General features: G+C 38.7%; 2 gene segments (V, D, J or C); both read left to right on the forward strand.

Annotated features, from left to right (window-relative positions):
- LOC101600058 overlaps positions 1 to 21,096 on the forward strand; it is a 746,857-nt gene that overhangs the window by 47,880 nt on the left and 677,881 nt on the right.
- On the forward strand, positions 18,076 to 18,802 carry LOC123462060. The segment is given in 2 exon segments: positions 18,076 to 18,143; positions 18,329 to 18,802. Coding segments are annotated over 2 exon segments (408 nt in total).

Raw genomic sequence — 21,096 nt, forward strand, 5'->3', positions numbered from 1 at the left:
GAAATTCTTCAACTACTAGAAGAAAAAATGTAGCAGGAACTTTCTATTATATAAGAGTCAGGAAAGACTTCCTGAACAAAACTCCAGTAGCCCAGGAAATTAAATGACCACTCAAAAATGGGATCCTGTGGAAATAAAAAGCTTTTTCATAGTCTAACACACCATAAACAGAGCCAATAGGTTACCCACTGAATGGAAGAAAATCTTTTTCAGCTATACCACTGACAGAAGTCTAATATCTAGAATCTACAAAGAATTCAAACAAGTAGAATAATAAAAACATCCAAAACCCACTCCAAAAGTGGGACAGAGAACTGAATAGGAAGTTCTCAGAGGAAGAATTACAAAGGGCTAACATACTTAAGAAAATGTTCAGCATCCCTAACCGTTAGGGAAATGCAAATTAAAACAATCATGAAATTCCACCTGACTCCAGTAAGGAAGACAATCATAAAAAAATATATATATATATATAACAGCTACAAATGTTGGAGAGGATGTAGGGAAAGAGGAATGCTCATCCATTGTTGGTGGGAATGTATACTTGTACAACCACTACGGAATCAATTTGGAGATTTCTAAAAAGAGTGAACATAGAGATACCAACAGACCCAATTATTCCCTTACTGAGCATTTATCATAAATTCTCCATCCATCAATATGAAAACATTTGCTCAACAATATTTATAGCTGGTTAACTCATTATAGCTAAGATGTGGAATCAGTCCATGTATCCATCATGGGATGAATGGATAACGAAGTTGTGATACAGTTATACAATGAAATTCTACTTAGTACTAAGAACAAAGGATACAATGAAATATGTAGAAAAATGGACAGAATTGGAATAGATCATACTCAGTGAACTCATATAATCACAGAAAGAACAACACCACATGGTGTCACTTATGCAGATTACCTCTGACTGCTTGAGTGGTTGTCATACCTGATAGGCAAATGAAGGCTCAGACAAATGATGGAAGGGTTTGGGTTGAGGGGAAGAGGAGGGTGCATAAAACAGAAACAAAATTAAATCCCAAATTAGTTGATACTATAGGAACCTTTTTCCTTAGAGATAGCCTGAAAGAAATAACACTAAAAATGAGTAAGGGGTGGGGGGGCACCTGAAAAGTAGAGCTCTGATGAGAGTTGGATGAAGCCTAAGCTTAAAAGAAAATTGTTTTTCTGTGTCTGACCTGTAAATCCCAGTACCAGAGATTGGTTGCTACCCACATTGATCTATTGATCATAGATACCTATGAAGTCCTGAAATAAAGACAGCTTTCTGTAAAAGCACTTGATTACCTGCCTTGGGCAAAAGCTAAGACCCTATTACTGAGGACCCCATATGCTGCTGACAGAGATCACGGAGAAACCTAATTAGAATTCAGAAGAAAGCCAGTCCCTAGACAGCCTGTCTAGTGCTGGAAAGTGCTACATGAGCTACTGGAGAAAATGGCCAACAACATTCTGAGCAACCAGTGGTCTAAGCTACTCAGAATAAAACACCCCAACATGATGTAAACACCAGCGAAATAGTGGAACATAGCCTCAGTGGATCACCAATAGCTTTCTGATTGGCTAAGGGATCTGCTGGTGTAAAGGAACCCATATTTGGAATTAGGAACCAGAACAGTATCCTATGGAGTCAAAGATTATGCTCTCCAGTGTCAAGCTCTCACTAGTCTTTGGCTAACAGAGAGGTTACATGCATCAAATTTTCCCTAAATTAATAATGCTTATACCATTCAAATTATACTGACTTCACTCTTCATTGGAGAATCTCTTTTTCAGAACGTTGTGAGACTGGAGGAGATAAACTACCCCTTGCACTTCAGCCAAGCCACAGCTGAATCCACAGAGGAATGGGGAGATAAGCAAGAGTGCTGCTCCCATTCAGTTCCTGATAATCACTGCCAGCATGTTGGAGATAGACACTGAAGATACTCAACACCTACCAATGTAAAGATCCAGAGGCTCATAAGTGCTCATCACTGAAGTGAACTTAAAACTCACCCACCACAGCTCAGGGAATTTAATGGAAGAGGGGCAGAAAGGTTGTAAGAGCCATAGGTTGAGACATCATGCCCAGAGGCATTCCCTCCCTGACAAAATAACTGACTACTGCTTCCACAATGTATAAACTACAACCCCATGGGAAGTACCTGCAACCCTACTGAGGAGCAGCCCCATTGGAATGTGGGCAAGGACAAGGGAAAAGAGGGTACCAACACATATGTAGCCATATGAAACATGTTGCTAATAATAAAAAAACATTTAAAAAATGAAAATAATACAATAAAAGAGTCTGGAGTTTGATTTCAGTGGCTGAGGCCCTGGTTCACCTCTCTGTCTCTCTCTATATATCTCATTCTCTCAAATAAAAATATAAAATTATTAAAAAAGAAATCTTTGATTTACATTTAATACACTTCTGAATTTTGTTTCTTTTGTTTTCTTTATGTGTAAGGCAGTGTCTCACCATGTAGCTTAGAGAGACTTTAAACATGTGATCCTTCTACCTCAGCTTCCTACAGTGTATACATATGAACCCCCACATCCACACATTTATTCTTAACTCTATGTCATTACTCTTTGAACACAGACCACTCAAGACTATTGCCTTATTGAATTAATATTCCAAGAGTCCAGGAGTCATCTGTCAGTGCTGAGTTTTGGTCCATCATGATATGGACTTGGTACACTCTCCTCTTAATGAGAATACAGAAAAACCTCTGAGATTCTCAGTTGGGATACAGGGGGTCATTGGTATTGTCAGTTTATAATATATTGTCAGTTACAATACATAATAGAACCCAGATATCTTTTAGTTACAGACTGTAATTTTTCCATGTTTGCCATGTCTCAAGGTATAGGATGTATGATGGCTTGAGTTTGTGTAAGGATCTTAGGTCAGTGAAGTTATCTTGATAGACTATAGAAATTTTCAGAACACAGGATCACAAGTCTTTTTATTAATCTTTTGGACAAAGTTCATGGGAGTAACTGTCATAGGCTTTTTTAAATTTTCTCAAATACCATTGCATTAACAGACATTTCTTTGGATTTTACAATACAAAAAATAAAATAGTATTACTAGCTATTGTCCTCTGAATTGTATTGAAAAAAAAAGTTATAAACCAGATCTCAAAAGGATTATACTTAGTGAGGTAACACAGACCCAAAAAGCCAAATGTAACATGTTCTCTCTCATATGTGGATCCTAGCTACAAATGATTGGACTGCTATGTAAATTTGAATAAAACTCAATAGCAGAGGCCAGTAAGCTAGAATGGGTATATAAAGGGAAAGGGTGACTTTATAGAATGGTATGGTATATATGTAAGTAGAAGAATAGAATAACAGGGGTGGAAAGGCCTAACTGAGGTTAGGGGAAGAGATTGAGTAAAGCAAAGGTAGGGGGAGGACTAACTAAAATCTAAGAGAGTATGAGCAAGTCATATGGAAACCTACTTTTTTTGGACAATGGAACACCCAGAAGATTATTATTATATTATTATATAGATTATTACTAGAAAATTTTAGTGCCAGGGATAGGATATCTTCCAGTGAGTTGTTGGCCAAGGAGGACCCTGATGCCTCCAAAACATTATAGGCCATTGCTGAGGCTCTTGGTTTAACCAGAAATAGATGGTAAGACCCTATTGCTGAAAACTCAACGTACTTGGGCTGTAAGGTCACTAAGAAATCCTGCAGGAGTTGAAAACTTCCTCCATGCAGACCAACTGACAGAAAGCTGGCAAATCTACACTGAGTGCAGTTCAATGGGAGAGAGAGAAATCACCAATGGAGATGCTCAGCAGTGGACACTGCAAGCCTTAAATTGTGCCAGTCAGGCAAAATGAGCAAAAGACAGCAATAGTGGCATGTCTGTTGTAGGTTAAACCAACTGATTTCTAATTGGACTGGAGGCCTGTTCCATGGGAGAGAATACATGCCTGATACTTAAAACCTATGGGTAGTCATGAGCCCCAGGGATGTAACATCTGCTGGTGTCTGGCTAAATTTACATACCTTGCTCAACAAACTGCCTGGTAAGCATGTCTCTTAATGTTCATACCTATATATTAATGCTACTTTCACTTTTGGCTAGAGAGACTTCTCTTTTCAGATGGTGGTGACCTTGGTATGACTCAGAAGGCACCATGGTGCTGAAAAGAAGCAACAGAGGAGTGCCCATCACTAAAACATCTCTATCACAACATTCAGTGGGCTCAGGGCCCATTGTGGAAGAGGTGACAGAAAGAATGTAAAAGCCTTAAAATGTGCTCCTCCAGACATAAAATGACCTGGATATCCATGACCTCCCAGTGCCTGACACTACCTACACAAAACCATCATAATAGGAGGAAAAGATGATAGCATCAAAATTAGACAGTGATTGAGAGGGGGATGGGGCATGATGGAGAGTGGAGTTGCAAAAGGGAAAGTGGGGGGGGGGAGAGAATTACCATGGGTTATTGTTTATAATTATGGAAGTTGTCAATAAAAAGTAAATTACAGGACTTTCAGTTAAGATGGTGGCATAGGTACCACACTAAAGCAGCCTAGGGGGGAAAAGACCAAAAAAACTCAGCAAAATGCACACTTTTATTTAAAAAGCAAGGTGTATAGGAAATTGAAACAGCAGCGGAGAAGTAGGAGAGATCCAGAGCATCCAGAGCCCACACAGGCTGGCAAAAGCAGCCCTGGCAGGTCCACCGATCGCAGTGGTGGCAGTGCACCGCAAAGCCGCCAGGCTTGGCTTGAGCCACAGGAAAAGCCAGGTGAGGGGAGCTTCCACTCACACCAGAAATCTCCACAAACTCTAGAAACCTGAAGGAAGAGCGGCAGTGAACAATGGAGGAGCAGATCACAAGGTACAAGAACACGTGGAACAGCGAGAGAACTAGAGAAGCATAGGCTCCCTCACCTCCCCCACCACCTGTGCCCAGCTCCAGTGAACAGAGCAGCAGTCCTGGACCCGGCCAAGCCAACTTGAGCTGACAGTGGGACCCAAGCAGGAGCAGAGTCCAGCAGCAACATCAGCGGCTCTGGCAATGGCAACAGTGGCCCCAGCAGCAGCAGATCTAGCAGCAGCAGCTTCAGCAGGAGCAGATGTGGTTCCAGCAGTGGTAGTTTCAGAGGCAGCAGTGGCGGATCCAGCAGTGGCAGCTACAGCAGTAGCAGCAACAGATCCAGCAGCTGCAGCAGCTTCAGCAGCAGCAGTAGCAGTTCCAGCAGCAGGGGTGCTGATCTGCAGGGCCACAGTTGCCAGGCTCGGTTTGTCCTATAGGAAAAGCCAGTGCCCAGCTCCAGAAATCAGAACAGTGGCCCAACAAACCAGCCAGCAACTTGACTGAGTCCAAAATAATACAAAAAGGTAACAGGGATTACACCAGGGAAGGGTTTCACTTGGTCACAAGCTGACTTGGATCCTTCAACAGACCAGCAATCTTAACCTCTTTGTTAACAGAGGAACTGGTTGTTATAAAACCTACTCTTACATAAATACTCAGTGCTGTTTTTGATAGAATGGGTACAGTGTTTAGTTAAATTTTAGAATGTACCTATATTTTATTCCACTCAGCCTACTTGAATACTCCCATAGCAGGGAAACTCAACCCCTAGGAACACCTTTGTAGATACTCTGAGAATTGTAAGAGCCACACCTAACACCTTAAACTCCTACCCTGAAGATATTCAACATCAGATCAATTGACACAGCAAAGAATACTCGGCTAGCTTGAAAATCCAAGCATTAACCTTACCCATCATGCAAAAATATATACATTATAACACAAGAAACACTAAAAAGCAAGACAATATAAATCCAGCTAAAAGCATTAATGCATCAGAAATGACCTCCACTGAGAATGAGTTAGAGGAAATGCCTGAGAAAGATTTCAAAAGAATGATTGTAAATATGTTCAAAGAAGTCAAAGAACAAATCAAAGGAGTCAAAAAGGAAGTCAAAGGAATCAGAGAAGATGCACGACACCAATTACATGAAATAAAGAAGGCAATATAACACATAAATAAGGAAATAAAAATAATAAAGAAAAATCAGTCTGAATTACTAGCAATGAACAACACAGTTAATGAAATAAAAAAAACTCTGTAGAAAATCTCAACAATAGAATGGATGAAGGAGAGGACAGAATACCTAAGCTAGAAGACCAGGTGGCAGATCTAATACAGTCCAACAGAGAGAAAGACAAACTTATAGAAAAGTATGAATGGGAATTTCAAGATATTCAGGACACTATGAAAAGATCAAATATAAGAATTCAGGGCATAGTAGAAGGAAAATTTCACTCCAAAGTCATAGTAGGCATCTTCAACAAAATCATAGAAGAAAACTTCCTCAAATTGGGAAAGAGGTGCCAATGCAGATACAGGAAGCCTTTAGAACCCCAGCCAGACAAAACCCAGAAAGAACCTCTCCTCATCATATTATAATCAAACTACCAAACACACAAACTGAAGAAAAAGTATTGAAAACAGATAGAGAGAAAAATCAATTTACCTACAAAGGCAAGCCCATCAGAATTACAGCAGATTATTCAACACAAACTTTGAAAGCCAGAAGGGCTTGGAGTGATGTATTCCAAGTTCTGAATGATAACAACTGTCAATCAAGGTTACTTTATCCTGCAAAGCTATCCATTCAAATAGATGGAGAAATAAGGACATTCCATGACAAAAGCAGGTTAAAGGAGTATTTGAAAACAAAACCAGCTCTACAGAAAATACTTGAAAGAATGCTCCATGCTGAAGAAAAAAAAAAGCACACATATAAGGAACCTGGAAAAAACAGGCAATACTCAAATACTAGTTAACACAAGAGAGCAAAGGTAGAACCGGAAGCACACACACACAAAAAGAAAACATAAATAAACACCTTTCAATAATATCTCTTAATATCAATGGCCTCAATGTCCCAACTAAAAGACATAGGTTTTCAGACTGGGTTAAAAAGGAGGATACTACAATTTGTTGTATCTGAGAAACTCACCTTTCTACAAAGGATAGACATTATTTTAGGGTGAAAGGTCAGAAAACGATGTTTCAAGCAAATGGGACTAGAAAACATGCAGGGGTTGCTATCCTAATATCTGACAAGGTAGACTTCAGACCAACATTAGTCAAGAAAGATAAGGAAGATCACTTTATATTGATTAAGGGCATACTGCAACAGGTGGACATTACAATCCTAAACATTTATGCACCTAACATGGGGGCTCCCAATTTCATCAAGCAAACACTATTAGAACTAAGGTCACAGATAACATCAAACACAGTGGTGTTGTGTGATTTTTAACACCCCACTGTCATCAATTGACAGGTCATCCTGGGAAAAAATAAACAGAGAGGCATTTGGACTAAATGAGGTCATAGAAGGAATGCATGTAACAGATATATACAGGACATTTCTTCCAAATGCTGCAGAATATACATTCTTTTCAGCAGCACATGGAATATTTTGTAAAATAGAGCATATATTAGGACACAAAGCAAATCTTAACAAATTCAGGAAAATTGAAATAATTCCTTGCATTCTATCTGACCACAATGGAATTAAACTACAAATCAATAGCAAGAAAGGCTATAGAGCATACACAAAATCATGGAAACTAAACAATACCCTACTAAATGAACAATGAGTCAATGAGGAAATCATGAAGGAAACCAAAAAATTTATACAGTCAAACCATAATGAGAACACAACATACCAAAATCTCCTGGACACAATGAAGGCAGTTCTAAGAGGTAAATTTATAGCCTTAAGTGCCTATATTAAGAAATTAGAAAGGTCACAAGTAAATGACCTAATGCTTCACCTTAAAGCCTTGGAAAAAGAAGAACAAGGCAAACCAAAAGTCAGTAGATGGGAAGAAATAATAAAGATTAGGGAAGAAATTAATGAAATAGAAACAAACAAAAATCAATCCAAAAAATTAATGTAACAGTTGGTTCTTTGAAAGGACAAACAAGATTGATAAACCCTCTGACCAAAAGAAAGAGAGAAGAGACACAAATTAATAAAATCAGAGATGAACAAGGTAACATCACAACAGATTCCAGAGAAATTCAAAAAATTATAGGGACATACTATAAAAGCATATACTCCACAAAGTATGAAAATCTGAAAGAAATGGATGATTTCTTTGATTTATATGACCTACCTAAATTAAATCAGGATGAGATTAACCACTTAAATAGACCTATAACAAGCATGGAGATCCAAACAGTTATCAATAATATCCCAACTAAAAGAGAAGCCCAGGCCCAGATGGATTAACTGCTGAATTTTACCAGACCTTCAAGGAAGAGCTAACACCATTGCTTCTTAAGCTTTTCCAGGAAATAGAAATGGAAGGAATTCTACCAAATTCCTTTTATGAAGCCAGCATCACCCTGATACCCAAACCAGGCAAAGATAGAACAAAAAAGAAAATTAAAGACCAATCTCCCTCATGAACATAGACGCAAAATTTCTGAACAAAATATTGGCAAACAGAATACAAGAATATATCAGAAAGATCATTCATCCTGACAAAGTAGGCTTTATCCCAGAGATGCAGGGATGGTTCAATATATGCAAATCTATAAATGCAATACATTATATAAATGGGTTGAAGGACAAAAATCACATGATCATCTCATTAGATGCAGAGAAAGCATTTGACAAAATCCAACATCCCTTCATGATAAAAGTCCTACAGAGACTGGGAATAAAAGGAACATATCTCAATATAATAAAAGCTATTTATGACAAGCCTACAGCCAACATATTACTAAATGGGGAAAAACTGGAAGCTTTTCCACTAAAATCAGGAAGAAGACAAGGGTATCCACTGTCCCCACTTTTATTTAATATAGTTCTGGAAGTCTTAGCCATAGCAATAAGGCAAGAGATACCCATAAAAGGGATACAAATTGGAAAGGAAGAGATCAAGTTATCATTATTTGCAGACGACATAAAGGACCCTAAAGACTCTACTAGCAAACTGTTAGAGCTGATCAAAACCTACAGCCATGTAGCAGGATACAAAATAAATACACAGAAATCAGTAGCCTTCATATATGCTAACAACAAGCACACAGAGGATGAAATTAGAGAATCACTCTCATTCACAATTGCGTCAAAAATAATAAAGTACTTTGGAATAAACCTAACCAGGAAGTAAAGACTCTCTACAATGAGAACTTTAAAACTCTCAAGCGAGAAATTGCAGAAGACACTAGGAAGTGGAAAACCACCACTTGTTCCTGGATTGGAAGAATCAATATTGTGAAAGTGGCAATCTTACCAAAAGCAATGTACACATTTAATGCAATCAGTATCAAAATTCCAAAGACATTCTTCATGGAAATAGAAAAAACAATCCAAAACTTCATTTGGAATCACAAAAAACCTCAAATATTTAAAATAATACTGAGCAACAAAAATAAGGCTGGTGGTATCACCATACCTGATTTTAAAGTATATTACAGAGCCATAGTAACAAAAACAGCTGGTACTGGCACAAAAACAGACAAGTAGATCAATGGAACAGATTAGAGGACCCAAATGTAAGTCCAGGTAGCTATAGCTACCTGATATTCAATAAAAATGCCAAAAATAGTCATTGGAGAAAAGACAGGCTCTTCAGCAAATGGTGTTGGGAAAATTGGACATATATTTGTAGAAAGAATAAAATAGATTCTTCTCTCTCTACATGCACAAGAATTTAGTCCAAATGGATTAAAGATCTTAAAATCAGACTGAAACTCTGAAACTGCTAGAGGAAAATGTATGGGTAACCCTTCAACATACTTGTCTTGGTAAAGACTTTCTGAACAAAACCCGAATTGCTCAGGCAATAAAACCACAGATTAATCACTGGTACCTAATGAAATTACAAAGATTTTGCACTGCAAAGGACACAGTGAATAAAGCAAAGAGGCAACCTACAGAATGGGAAAAAATCTTTGTCAGCTATCCATCTGATAGATGATTAATATCTAGGATATACAAAGAACTCAAACAGTTAAATAACAAGGAATCAAATAAGCCAATCAAAAAAATGGGCTATGGAGCTAAGTTGAGCATTTTCAAAGGAAGAAATATGAATGGCATATAAGCATCTAAAAATGATCTACATCCCTAGTCATCAGGGAAATGCAGATGAAAACTACATTGAAATTCCATCTCACTCCTGTCAGATTGGCTATCATCATGAAAACAAATGATAATAAATGTTGGTGGGGATGTGGAAAAAGAGGAACCCTTCTGCACTGCTGGTGGGAATGCAATCTGGTCCAGCCATTGTGGAAATCATTGTGGAGGTTCCTAAAACAGCTAAAGATTGATCTACCATATGACCCAGCTATAGCACTCCTAGGCATATATCCTAAGGACTCATCTTATTTCCTTAGAAGTAGTGTTCAACCATGTTTATTGCTGCTCAATTTATGATAGCTGGGAAATGGAAGAAGCCTAGATGTCCCTCAACTGATGAGTGGATAATGAAGATGTGGCACATTTATACAGTGGAGTTGTACTCAGCGGTAAAGAAAAATGAAGTAATGAAATTTGCAGAAAAATGGATGAATCTGGAAAGGATTATACTAAGTGAGGTAACCAGGCCCAGAAAGCCAAGTGCCACATGTTCTTCCTCATATGTGGATCCTAGCTACAGATGATTGGGCTTCTGCATGAGAAGGAAAATACTTAGAGGTAGTTAAGTTAAAAAGGAGATATAAAGGGAAGATAAAGGAAGGGAGGAGGGTACTTAATATGTTGGTATTGTATATATGTAAGTACAATGATTGAGATGGGGAGGTAATATGATGAAGAATGGAATTTCAAATGGGAAAGTGCAGGGGATGGTTACCATGGGATATTTTTTATAATTATGGAAAATGTTAATAAATGTTGTGAAAATAATAAAAAATAAAATGTAAAAAAATAGATTATATGAACTTTATAATCAGAAAGAAAATTGTGAAAAGATAAAAAAAAAACAAGAAAAGTAAATTACCAAAATAAATTTTAAAAAATGAAAAATATTTGATCTCATGACCCAAAATTTTCTATGGAAGATATGAAGAGGTGCAGGGTGTCAATCCTCTTAAGTTATCTTAAAACAACCAAGAATGATCTTTTGCTTCTTGAGTTTTGAAAATAAATACAAAAGATGAAAGCAAAACAAACATCACAAATGAACATAAAACAGCATGTGACTACTAAAATGTATGCCTATCTGAGGTCCATAATAAGTTCTGTAATAGTGTTTAGAACAAAAGAAAAGGTGATATCCATGTTAGCTTTGGTGCAAAGTGAGGCAGGGTGGGAGGAAAAGAAAGACAACCTTGTTACCATGGATGAATAGTGTAATGATAACAGATGACGGAGTTCCCTTTACTTTTGGAAAAAAGGTTGAGGTTTTAAATAAAGAGAAGTATGACAGAAAAAAAAAAGGTTGATAAACTCATGCCTCACTTCTTAAGTGTAAGAAAGTGACCTTCAGTCTAGAAAGAAGAGTTGATTTTAAACAATACCTTGAACCCGACGATTTGAGAAAGATTTTAAGAGTTAATTCAGCTATCTGAGCCTGCAATGGTTTTGCAAGTTGCAACTTTTTATGAGTTGAAACTCATATAAAGAAGATGTAACTAAATACTTGGAATATGGGCTCCCCAAGGACACACCATGAAAGATTGACCTCATTTTTTTTTCTTGTAGAATTACTAGACTAAATATCAGAAACATGCTATGTGTGCTGCTCCACAGGAGAATCATGGATAAGTCACAGGCTCTGGAGCCAAACTTCCAAGGGCAGAAGTCTCTCTACCATTAACTAAAAGTATAACTGCAGACAAGTTACAAAACTAGTATTTCTGTGCTGTTAAATGAGGATAAGAACAGTGCCACCTGGTAGTAATGTTGTAAGGGTTGCATGCAAATGTTATGGTAGAGAGTATTTAATACCAGTGCACACAAAACTCCGTAAAATCAGTGATTGCTCGTCTCTGAATTTCAACAATTCACTTATGGAAGCCTTCAGAGAGTGTTTTAGGTGAGAATATAGTTAAGTGAACTGCTAGATGGGTTTGTAGTTAGTTATGCCAAGCATATATGATTAGTGCATCCAAGTTTCTAGTGAGTGGTGTAGGTCTGTGTCCAGTTCAAAATATTTCTGAACAAGTTGGATGAGAATATGGAATGGAAGAATTACTTATTGATCTACATATAACATTTCAAGTGTGGTTTAAAAAATTTAGATGCTCTCGGGCATGGTGGCACACACCTTTTATCCCAGCACTCAGAAGGCAGAGGAAGGAGGATTGCCATGAGCTCAAGGCCACTCCGAGACTACATAGTGAATTCCAGGAGAGCCTGAGCTAGAGTGAAACCCTACCTCGGGGGAAAAAAAAAAAAATAGATGCTTAGAGCTCAGGTGAACTCCATTGGGATAAATCTATAAAAGGTTTTGTCTTTGGGTCCACCAAGACACCAAGTGTGCAGATGATGAATTAGTAGCAACTATGAATGATGAGGATTTTATATTTAAATGTCATTTTGTGAAAGGAAGAGACAAATGAAATTGTCATTTGCATTGGTTGACAAATGTCTTGAGAGGACAGTCTTTCTCTTGACTGATCTGATCATATCACTCTTCAAATATTGTGTTCCTATCTGATAATCCAAACCCAAAAGGGATTCTGACAAATTAGAGATTTCAAAACCCTATCATATGGGGTAGAGGTGAAGAAATGTTTATTTGGGAGAAAGAAAAGAGGCAAGGGCAATAAATTCAAAACACATGAATTTATAGGGGACAGCTGATTCAAACACCACACGTGGACAGTTTCTTTTCTGGCCCTGCCTATTTGACATTCTACATGCCTTTAAAAAAATTTGGATGGACCCCTCTTTCTCATAGATTTGGGAATTTTTTTATTATTTTATTGAAAATATTTCTGTATTAATGAGGTTTTCTACTGAAGTTTTTGACTTCTTGAATTTTTCATCTCCAAAATTTCAGTTTGTTTTTCTTTCAGTATTTCTCTTATTGAACTCAATTTCCTGATCCTATACTGCTTTATTATTTCTTCCAGGTGTTTATTTTTCCTCCTTTAACTTCTTTAAGCATATTTGTATTCATTCTTCTGAATTCTTTGTCTGTAATTTCATCTATATCACTCTCATTTTGGATCATTACTCTAAGGTTGGTAGTTTTTGAAAAAGACAAGTTGTCTTGGCTTCCCATGTTACTTGTGACTTTGTGTTGGGGCTTGCACATCAGGAATTAGGTTGTTGGCTAAAATTTTAGGTCACCTTTCTTATCTCACTGTGACTATTTGCAGTATTCTGCAGATAACTAGGTTTTAGTATGGTTGAGGTGTCATTTTTATTTCTTAGGTTTGTGATCAGAACACCAGACTCTATTCCCAATCCTCTCTTTAGTGCAGATCATTATTAATAACAGTCCCTACTTAGGGGAACAACCACTGCTTGCTGGATTCCATCTGGAATTTCTTATGTTTCTTCTCAGTTTCTAGGACCTGTTTTGTTGTTGGGAATTTCTCTGCAATGAATAATCTCTTCATTCAAAGTCCTCCCTACTTCTGAAGATTTTGGGGAGACAAGAGTTTGTCTTGCTCTGGTTTGGCTTCATTTCCATCTCCATCTCCATCTCCAGCTACAGCTCCAGCTCTGGCTCTGGCTCTGACTTTTTCTCTAGATTAGTTTCTGACTCTGTCTTGATAGCAGGAAGTGGCTCTGAACATAGATCCTTAGCTTATGGAAAAAGTTTCTGGCATTTCTGCACTGAGTGAGTACTTGGAATTGTTCTTGGTGTTCCTTCAGCTGGTCTTGGCTCTGCTAGGTGCTACATGAAGCTCATTTGTGGAGATAATCAGTGTTGATTTGTGGGTGTGATAGTTGAGGTGAGGCCAGTTCAGCTACATGACAGAAGGTCAATGGGATGCCAGGCCATGGGCTATGGGATCTGGTACATGGGGTCATTAGTTTCCTTATGATTGATCATAATATATGTACATATAAAAGTATATCAGAAGAATGAAAATATTAACAACTGTAGTAGCAGAATTGTATACTGATGCTCAAGATTTCTCTCCCTGGTGTGCATGCATGACATAATATCTTTCTTCTTGAGTATTGCCAGGACATTTCATGACAAAGGTGAAGCAATTTTCATATGTACCTGAAGTCTGTAACCAATTTGACACATGTTGAATTTGACTTCCTCAAAATGGAGATTATCTGTACTTGGCTGATATAATCATCTGAGATCTCTAACATAGTTTAGGCTACTGAGGGTCTCCTAGTAGGGAAAGAAGTATACCACGAGTTCTATAGTTCTAAGTAAATGTATCCTGCCAATGTGGTCTTGGAAGAGAATCTGTAGACATCAGACAAGACCATGAACCCACTTGACTCTGTTGCAGCTGTATGAGCTCCATACAGTCTTTGCCCAGACTACTGACCTATAGAAATTGTGAGACACTGAGATGACATAGTCCCATGTCCTCCATGTGTGGTAATGCATTGTACAGCAAGGACAGACCAATAGAGACCTAGTAACATTGTCAATGAACATTTATAATCCATAGGATTTTTATAGCATTGAATGAAATTTTATAAATCTTCAAATGTAGTGAATACTTTGATAAATATTTCCTCAATTTAGATACATTCCTCAAACTGTATAAAATATCATCAAATGCACCACCCTGAATAAAATAAATTGTTGTTGCTAGGAATAAAGACTGCATCATCTTTTTCCCCCCTTTCCACAGGAAATATTACATATCTCATATGGAAAACCAATTAAGAAACATTAAATGGAAAAATATAGAAATAAAACAAGAAATATAGAGCTATGTCGAGCAAATGAAGTACGATTCAGTTTTCTGAATACTAGGAAGTTTCTGGTATTTGATTTGAAAATTTGTCATGCTGTTGTAATTTTCTCATTCTAAAAATATTTTGTACCATTTTCAGCAAATAACTTTATATTTTTATTTTTTACAAACCTCATGCATTTCAGACCTTACAAAACACAACTTCTCCTCTATATACTATCATAAACCTTTGGAATACACCTGAGGAAAGACAGGAAGTATATGAAAAGCTTACCAAAATTATGGTCTACTCCTGATTTCTTATTTGGCCCCTAGAGGGCCCTGCTTGCCTAAAGAGGAAACTTTTTTTTAATAGAATAAAGTCACACAAACCTTCCTTCTCTACTGCTTTATAGGAATTCTGACTGAACATAATAACAAATAGTTACATAGAAAGAATCTCAGATTCCAGAGGCAGGTTAATTGTCAAGGCAGTTTTTCTTGCTAATGTCTCAATGCTAATGTTTCAATGTCTCTATGAAGAAGATATTAAAGCATGGGCTGGAGAGATGGCGTAGCGGTTAAGCGCTTGCCTGTGAAGCCTAAGGACCCCGGCTCGAGGCTCGGTTCCCCAGGTCCCACGTTAGCCAGATGCACAAGGGGGCACACGCGTCTGGAGTTCGTTTGCAGAGGCTGGAAGCCCTGGCGCGCCCATTCTCTCTCTCTCCCTCTATCTGCCTTTCTCTCTGTGTCTGTCGCTCTCAAATAAATAAATAAAAATTAAAAAAAAAAAGAAGATATTAAAGCCAATCATACAACCTTGTTGGCAGAGTCACCTGAGTCTACCTCTTTCAGTCTTGGCTTTTGTTTGCTGAGAATCTCCTAGGAAGAAGAGTGTGTGCTGCTCCTGTTCACCATAACCTTGCTTTACATCCTGAGGTTTGGGGTGCCTCTACTGCTCCCTGCATTTCATTTCACTCTAGTCTCATGTCCACAGGCAGAAAGCTGTGTGGCATCACTCCAGAGACATCTGTTTTAGTTGAGTTCTCCCACACAGTGCTGCTGTTGAAGGAGGATGACCTAGCGTGATGGCTGCATCAGGGTCTCTGAGGACCTGCTCAGAAGCTGAGGTGCTACTACTCATCTCTAATCCTGCAGCAACTTTTCTGGAATGTGCCACACTCTAGCCGAGATCTCCAGCTCTTCCAGAAGTTTGTACATCAAGAAATTAGCTTGCTTCAAGCCAGGCATGGTGGTGCACGCCTTTAATCCCAGCACTCAGGAGGCAGTTCGAGGCTACCCTGAGACTACATAGTGAATTATAGGTCAGCCTGAGCTAGAGTGAGACCCTACCTCGAAAAGCCAAAATAAATAAATAAATCAGCTTGCTTCAGATATTAAAGGATATCAGACTGAATAGAGGAAGAATGAAAATTTCCAGCTGAGGAAACCATGTGATCATTAGAATGAAGCAGCCAAGTGCATCTATACCTTGAGTCACAGTGCAGAACTGCACAGAAATCATCCAAGACATGCAGACTAAGGGACAGGATCCAAGCCTCAGCTATTTTCAACAAATTAGAATGATCTCTGAAGGCAAACCCAACAGAGAATGTAGAATTTTAGGAAGTGCCTAGTTCCTATACAAATTGATCTTAACTGTGATTTACTTGCTTGTTTCACATTTTGAAAAGTAAGGATCTGATTCCTAAAGGGCAGAATTTTTATCCTAGAACCAAAATCCCACAGCAATTAAGCCAATGAATTCTCTACAAATTGGAAGTTATTTGCTCCAATGCCATTTAGGATAGTGATGGTTATAAAGCTGACTGTATATGCTAGTGAAAGGCAGACCAGAGATTTGCTTTACATTATTAATCTCATCTCTGAAGCAATCCAGACAGAAATCCAGGATAAAGGGAGAACTTTTTTTTTTCCAAACAGAAATTTTCTGGATTTCTTTTCTAGTTTCTTGACTTCAGTGAGCTGGAGTGCTCTAATACAGAAGCCCCTACAAAGAAATTCAGCAACCTCAGAGAAATATGTGAGATGGAACAACATAAAGCTGAGCTAGAGAAGGCAGAGAGAGTAAAAGAGCCACATGGTGGGAAGGTGTACACTCTGAGGTAACCATGGTAAGAAGAAAAGGGAACCAGCAAAGCAGAAATTTAATGAGAAGAAAAAGTTGGTAGAAAAAGGAATAAAGAAGAATTAAAAAGAAAAAGTTATTTACTCAACCTCAAACATGAGACATAGGAATTTTTACAGGGTAAATATCAGAGAACAAAACATTGTCCAGGAAAGGTAATGTGTACAGATGATAACTGAATTTATCCTATTTTTTCTGCCATGACTTATAGTCTTTTTAGGGTCATTTTTATACACATATTTATAAAACAGTAAAAAATGTATAAGTAAAACATCTTAACTGGTATATGAAAGCTTATGTGATAGGTATTAATGGGGGCTATGCAGTATTTGATATAAATATGTAGTGTAATATTTAAATCAGGCTACATTTAACTATTAGCCATAATCTATTTACCTTTTCTTTATGGTGAAAACTTAAAAGTACATTATTCTAGTTTTCCAAACCTCAAATACCTGTAGTCACCCTACCATGCAGTAACATACCAGAACATACTTCTTATTCCTATCTAACTATAACTTAGTACTTGTTGATTAGATTTCCCCCATGTCATCTTCACGTTATTGGATTATTTTTATACTATTTCTACAAATTGTATTACACGAGTGACCCAAGCCACATATCTTACATATTCCAAGGATAAGAAAGCATTAAAATCTATACTATATAACATTAACATTCTGGATACTTTGTGTGACTGGAGGGTATTTCATGGGTCAGTAAAGAGCAGTGACCTGCATCTATTGTTTGGGTTAAATACTTAGCTGTTCTTTCTATGATGCTCCCTGGCTCTTGCTAGTACAATGGAGGCATGTTCGCCTGAGGGGGAGCCGGTCTCCTTCCTCTTTATAGACCCCTCACAGTCCTTACAGTCCCAAGATCATATGAAAATATCCCTCTAGGGACAGAATGATGAACTTTGTCTCCTTTCTTCGCGGGGCTCCTCCCACACTCTCAGCCAAGTCCCCGCAGGGGAGGAGCTCAGCAGTGTCTGGCCTGGCAGGGTTAGGGTGGAGCTGATTGGCTGTAGGATCAGAAAGAGGTCCAGAGCCAGTCCTGACACCCACACTCTGGAGGAGCACCATGAAGACACTGCTGGGATCTCTGCTGGGGCTTTTGTGCTCCCAGCTTTGCTGTGAGTAAGGCTGACCCACATTTAGGGCTCCTGAAAGGATTCTGCAGCTGCAGCACATGGTGGGGAGGTAGAAGCAGCTCACAAGCCTTGCAGGCTCTCTGTCCTTCTGGTGATCTAAGCAGGGGGAGGGGCCTTTTAGCACTGCCCTGATGACCATCTGCGACCTGTCTTCTGTTTCTAATCAGGTGTGAAAGGGCAGCAAGTGAAGCAGAGCCCCGAATCCTTGATTCTCCAGGAGAGAGACAGTTCCGTGTTATATTGCAACTTTTCTATGGCTGTAAACAATGTGAAGTGGTTTTACCAAAATCCAGGGGGACGCCTCATCAGCCTGTTTTACAATCCTTCAGGAACAAAGCAGAGTGGAAGGCTGAAGTCAACAACTGTCTCTAAGGAACGTCACAGCTCTCTGTACATTTCCTCCTCGCAGACCACAGACTCAGGCACTTACTTCTGCGCAGTGGATTCACAGCGCACTCCAGACACTTGCAGCCTCGACAAAAATCTTCAGCTGGGTGGGGGCGTCCCCTGCTCAGTCACATGACATCATGAGACCACCACAGCAACATTCGCAGCTTAAAGTCTCTTTACTGTATTGACAGTTTTAGCCACAGGTAATTTCTCAACCTCATAGCCTAGAGTCTTTATTTTCATTTCTCAGTGTAAACCCCTCCTGAAACATAAATGTTCAAATTGCAACCATATCAGAAGTTGAGAAAAGGATTGAATCTAAATGAATATTTAAGCTATAGTGTGCTGAACTCCAAAAGGGTAAGAGCAAAAGATATTAAAGAAAATAAACTCGCTCAGAAAAATGTTATTGATAATAATGCACTTAGTTGGCGTCTCAAGCACATTCAGGTCCCCTCACCATAATATATCCCCAAAGACAAGGGCAACCATGGGCATCTCATTCTGTCAGTTCAATAGAGAAAAAAAATGTTTAGATACTGTTAAACAGATGTTGGTAAAACCCTAAAATATATTTTCCACTCATCTATGTCCCATTCATATTTTTGAAACTTCAATAGTGTAGGACCTAGCATATCCTAAGAAGTATACCCTAGATGCTTGAGAAGAATATGTCCTCTGTTGAGTGAAGTCTGAGAGGTCTTTTTGTTTTAGAGGGTTAATAGAGTCCATTTTCTTGTTTGTTTGTTTTATTTTAATTGGCACTTTTATTTCATTTTCTTGTTCTTGGCTTTGGTTTTTCCTTTCCTTTTCTTTTTTTCATAGAGAGAGAGAGAGAGAGAGAGAAAGAGACAGAGAGAAAGGGAGAGAAAAAGCGCACCAGAGCCTCCAGCCACTGCAAACAAATTATCCTGAAGCCCTTTGGCATAGGTTGACCATTTCAAGCTATAACTCTGAGATAGGATTCTTGATTCCTAACATGTTTGGAACACCCATTGAAGATTGAAGGAACACAGAATCAAAGCAGAAGTAAAGAAACATGAAATTATGAAATTTGTAGGAAATGGATGAACCGGGGGTATTCCAGGCCCAGAAAGCCAAGCTCTACATATTGTCTCTCATATGTGGATCCTAGCTACAAATGTTTGGAGTTGTATTTTAAGTTGGAATAAAACATTGCAGAAGAGGCCAGTAAGCTAGAAAGGGTATATAAGGTAGGGAGGAGAGGGGAGGACATTGTATATATGTAAGTAGAAGAACAGATTACTGTGGCGGGGTGGGGGGCGGGTGATGGAAAGGCCTAAGTGAGGTCAGGGGAAGAGACTGAGTAAAGGGAAGGTGGGGGAGGACTAATCAAAATCTAAGAGAGTATGAACAAGTCATGTGGAAATCTACTTTTTTGAACAATGGCACATTCTGAAGCCATAGATTGTTATTAAAAATTTTTCAGGGGCTGGAGAGATGGCTTAGTGGTTAAGCGCTTGCCTGTGAAGCCTAAGGACCCTGGCTCGAGGCTCGGTTCCCCAGGTCCCACGTTAGCCAGATGCACAAGGGGGTGCACGCATCTGGAGTTCGTTTGCAGAGGCTGGAAGCCCTGGCGCGCCCATTCTCTCTCTCTCTCCCTCTATCTGTTTTTCTCTCTGTGTCTGTTGCTCTCAAATAAATAAATTTTTAAAAAAGTAAAAAATAAAAATTTTCAGTGCTAGTGATGGGATACTTTCCAGTGAGCTGTTAGACCGGGAAGTCCCTGATGCCTCCAAAACATTACAGGCCATTGCTGAGGCTCTTGGTTCCCACCAAGATTAGCTGGTAAGACCCTATTGCTGAAGACTCCACATACTAGGGCTGTGAGGTCACTGAAAAATCTTTCTGGAGCTGAGTGGAAATCTCCCTGTAAGCCAGTTGACAGAAAACTGGAAAAACCTATGCTGTATTCAGCTCCATGAAGAGAGAGAGAGAGAGAAAAAAAAAAAAGTCATCAGTTAAGATTAGCAACAGTGAACACTCCAAGCTTTAAGTTGGGCCAGCCAAGCCAAATAAGCTAAAGGGTGCATTAGTGGCATGTCTGGAAACCAACCACTCTCTAATTGGACTGGAACCCCACTCCACAGGAGGAAATACATGCCTGATACTGAAAAGCTATGATGGGGGAAGTCATGAGCCCTAAAGGTGTAACACCTGCTGGTGTCTAGCTAAATGCATATATTATGCTCACCAAACTGCCAAGTAAGCACTTTACTTAATTTTCATATCAACATATTAATGCTACTCTCACTTTTGGTTAGAGAAGCTTCTTTTTTCAGATGGTAGTGACCTCTGGGATGACTCAAAAATCACCATAGTGTTGAGAAGAAGTGACAGAGGAATGCTCAGCACTGAAACATCACTATCACACTTTCCAAGGCTCAGGGTCCATTGTGGAAGAGGTAGCAGGAAGAATATAAGAGCCAAAGGAAGGATATAACTTCTTACAATGCATTCTTCCAGATACAAAATGGCCTGAACATCCATGACTTCACTATGCCCGGCACTAACTACACAAGAC

Source organism: Jaculus jaculus, chromosome 7 (genome assembly GCF_020740685.1).
Source record: "Jaculus jaculus isolate mJacJac1 chromosome 7, mJacJac1.mat.Y.cur, whole genome shotgun sequence".
NCBI lineage: Eukaryota > Metazoa > Chordata > Mammalia > Rodentia > Dipodidae > Jaculus > Jaculus jaculus.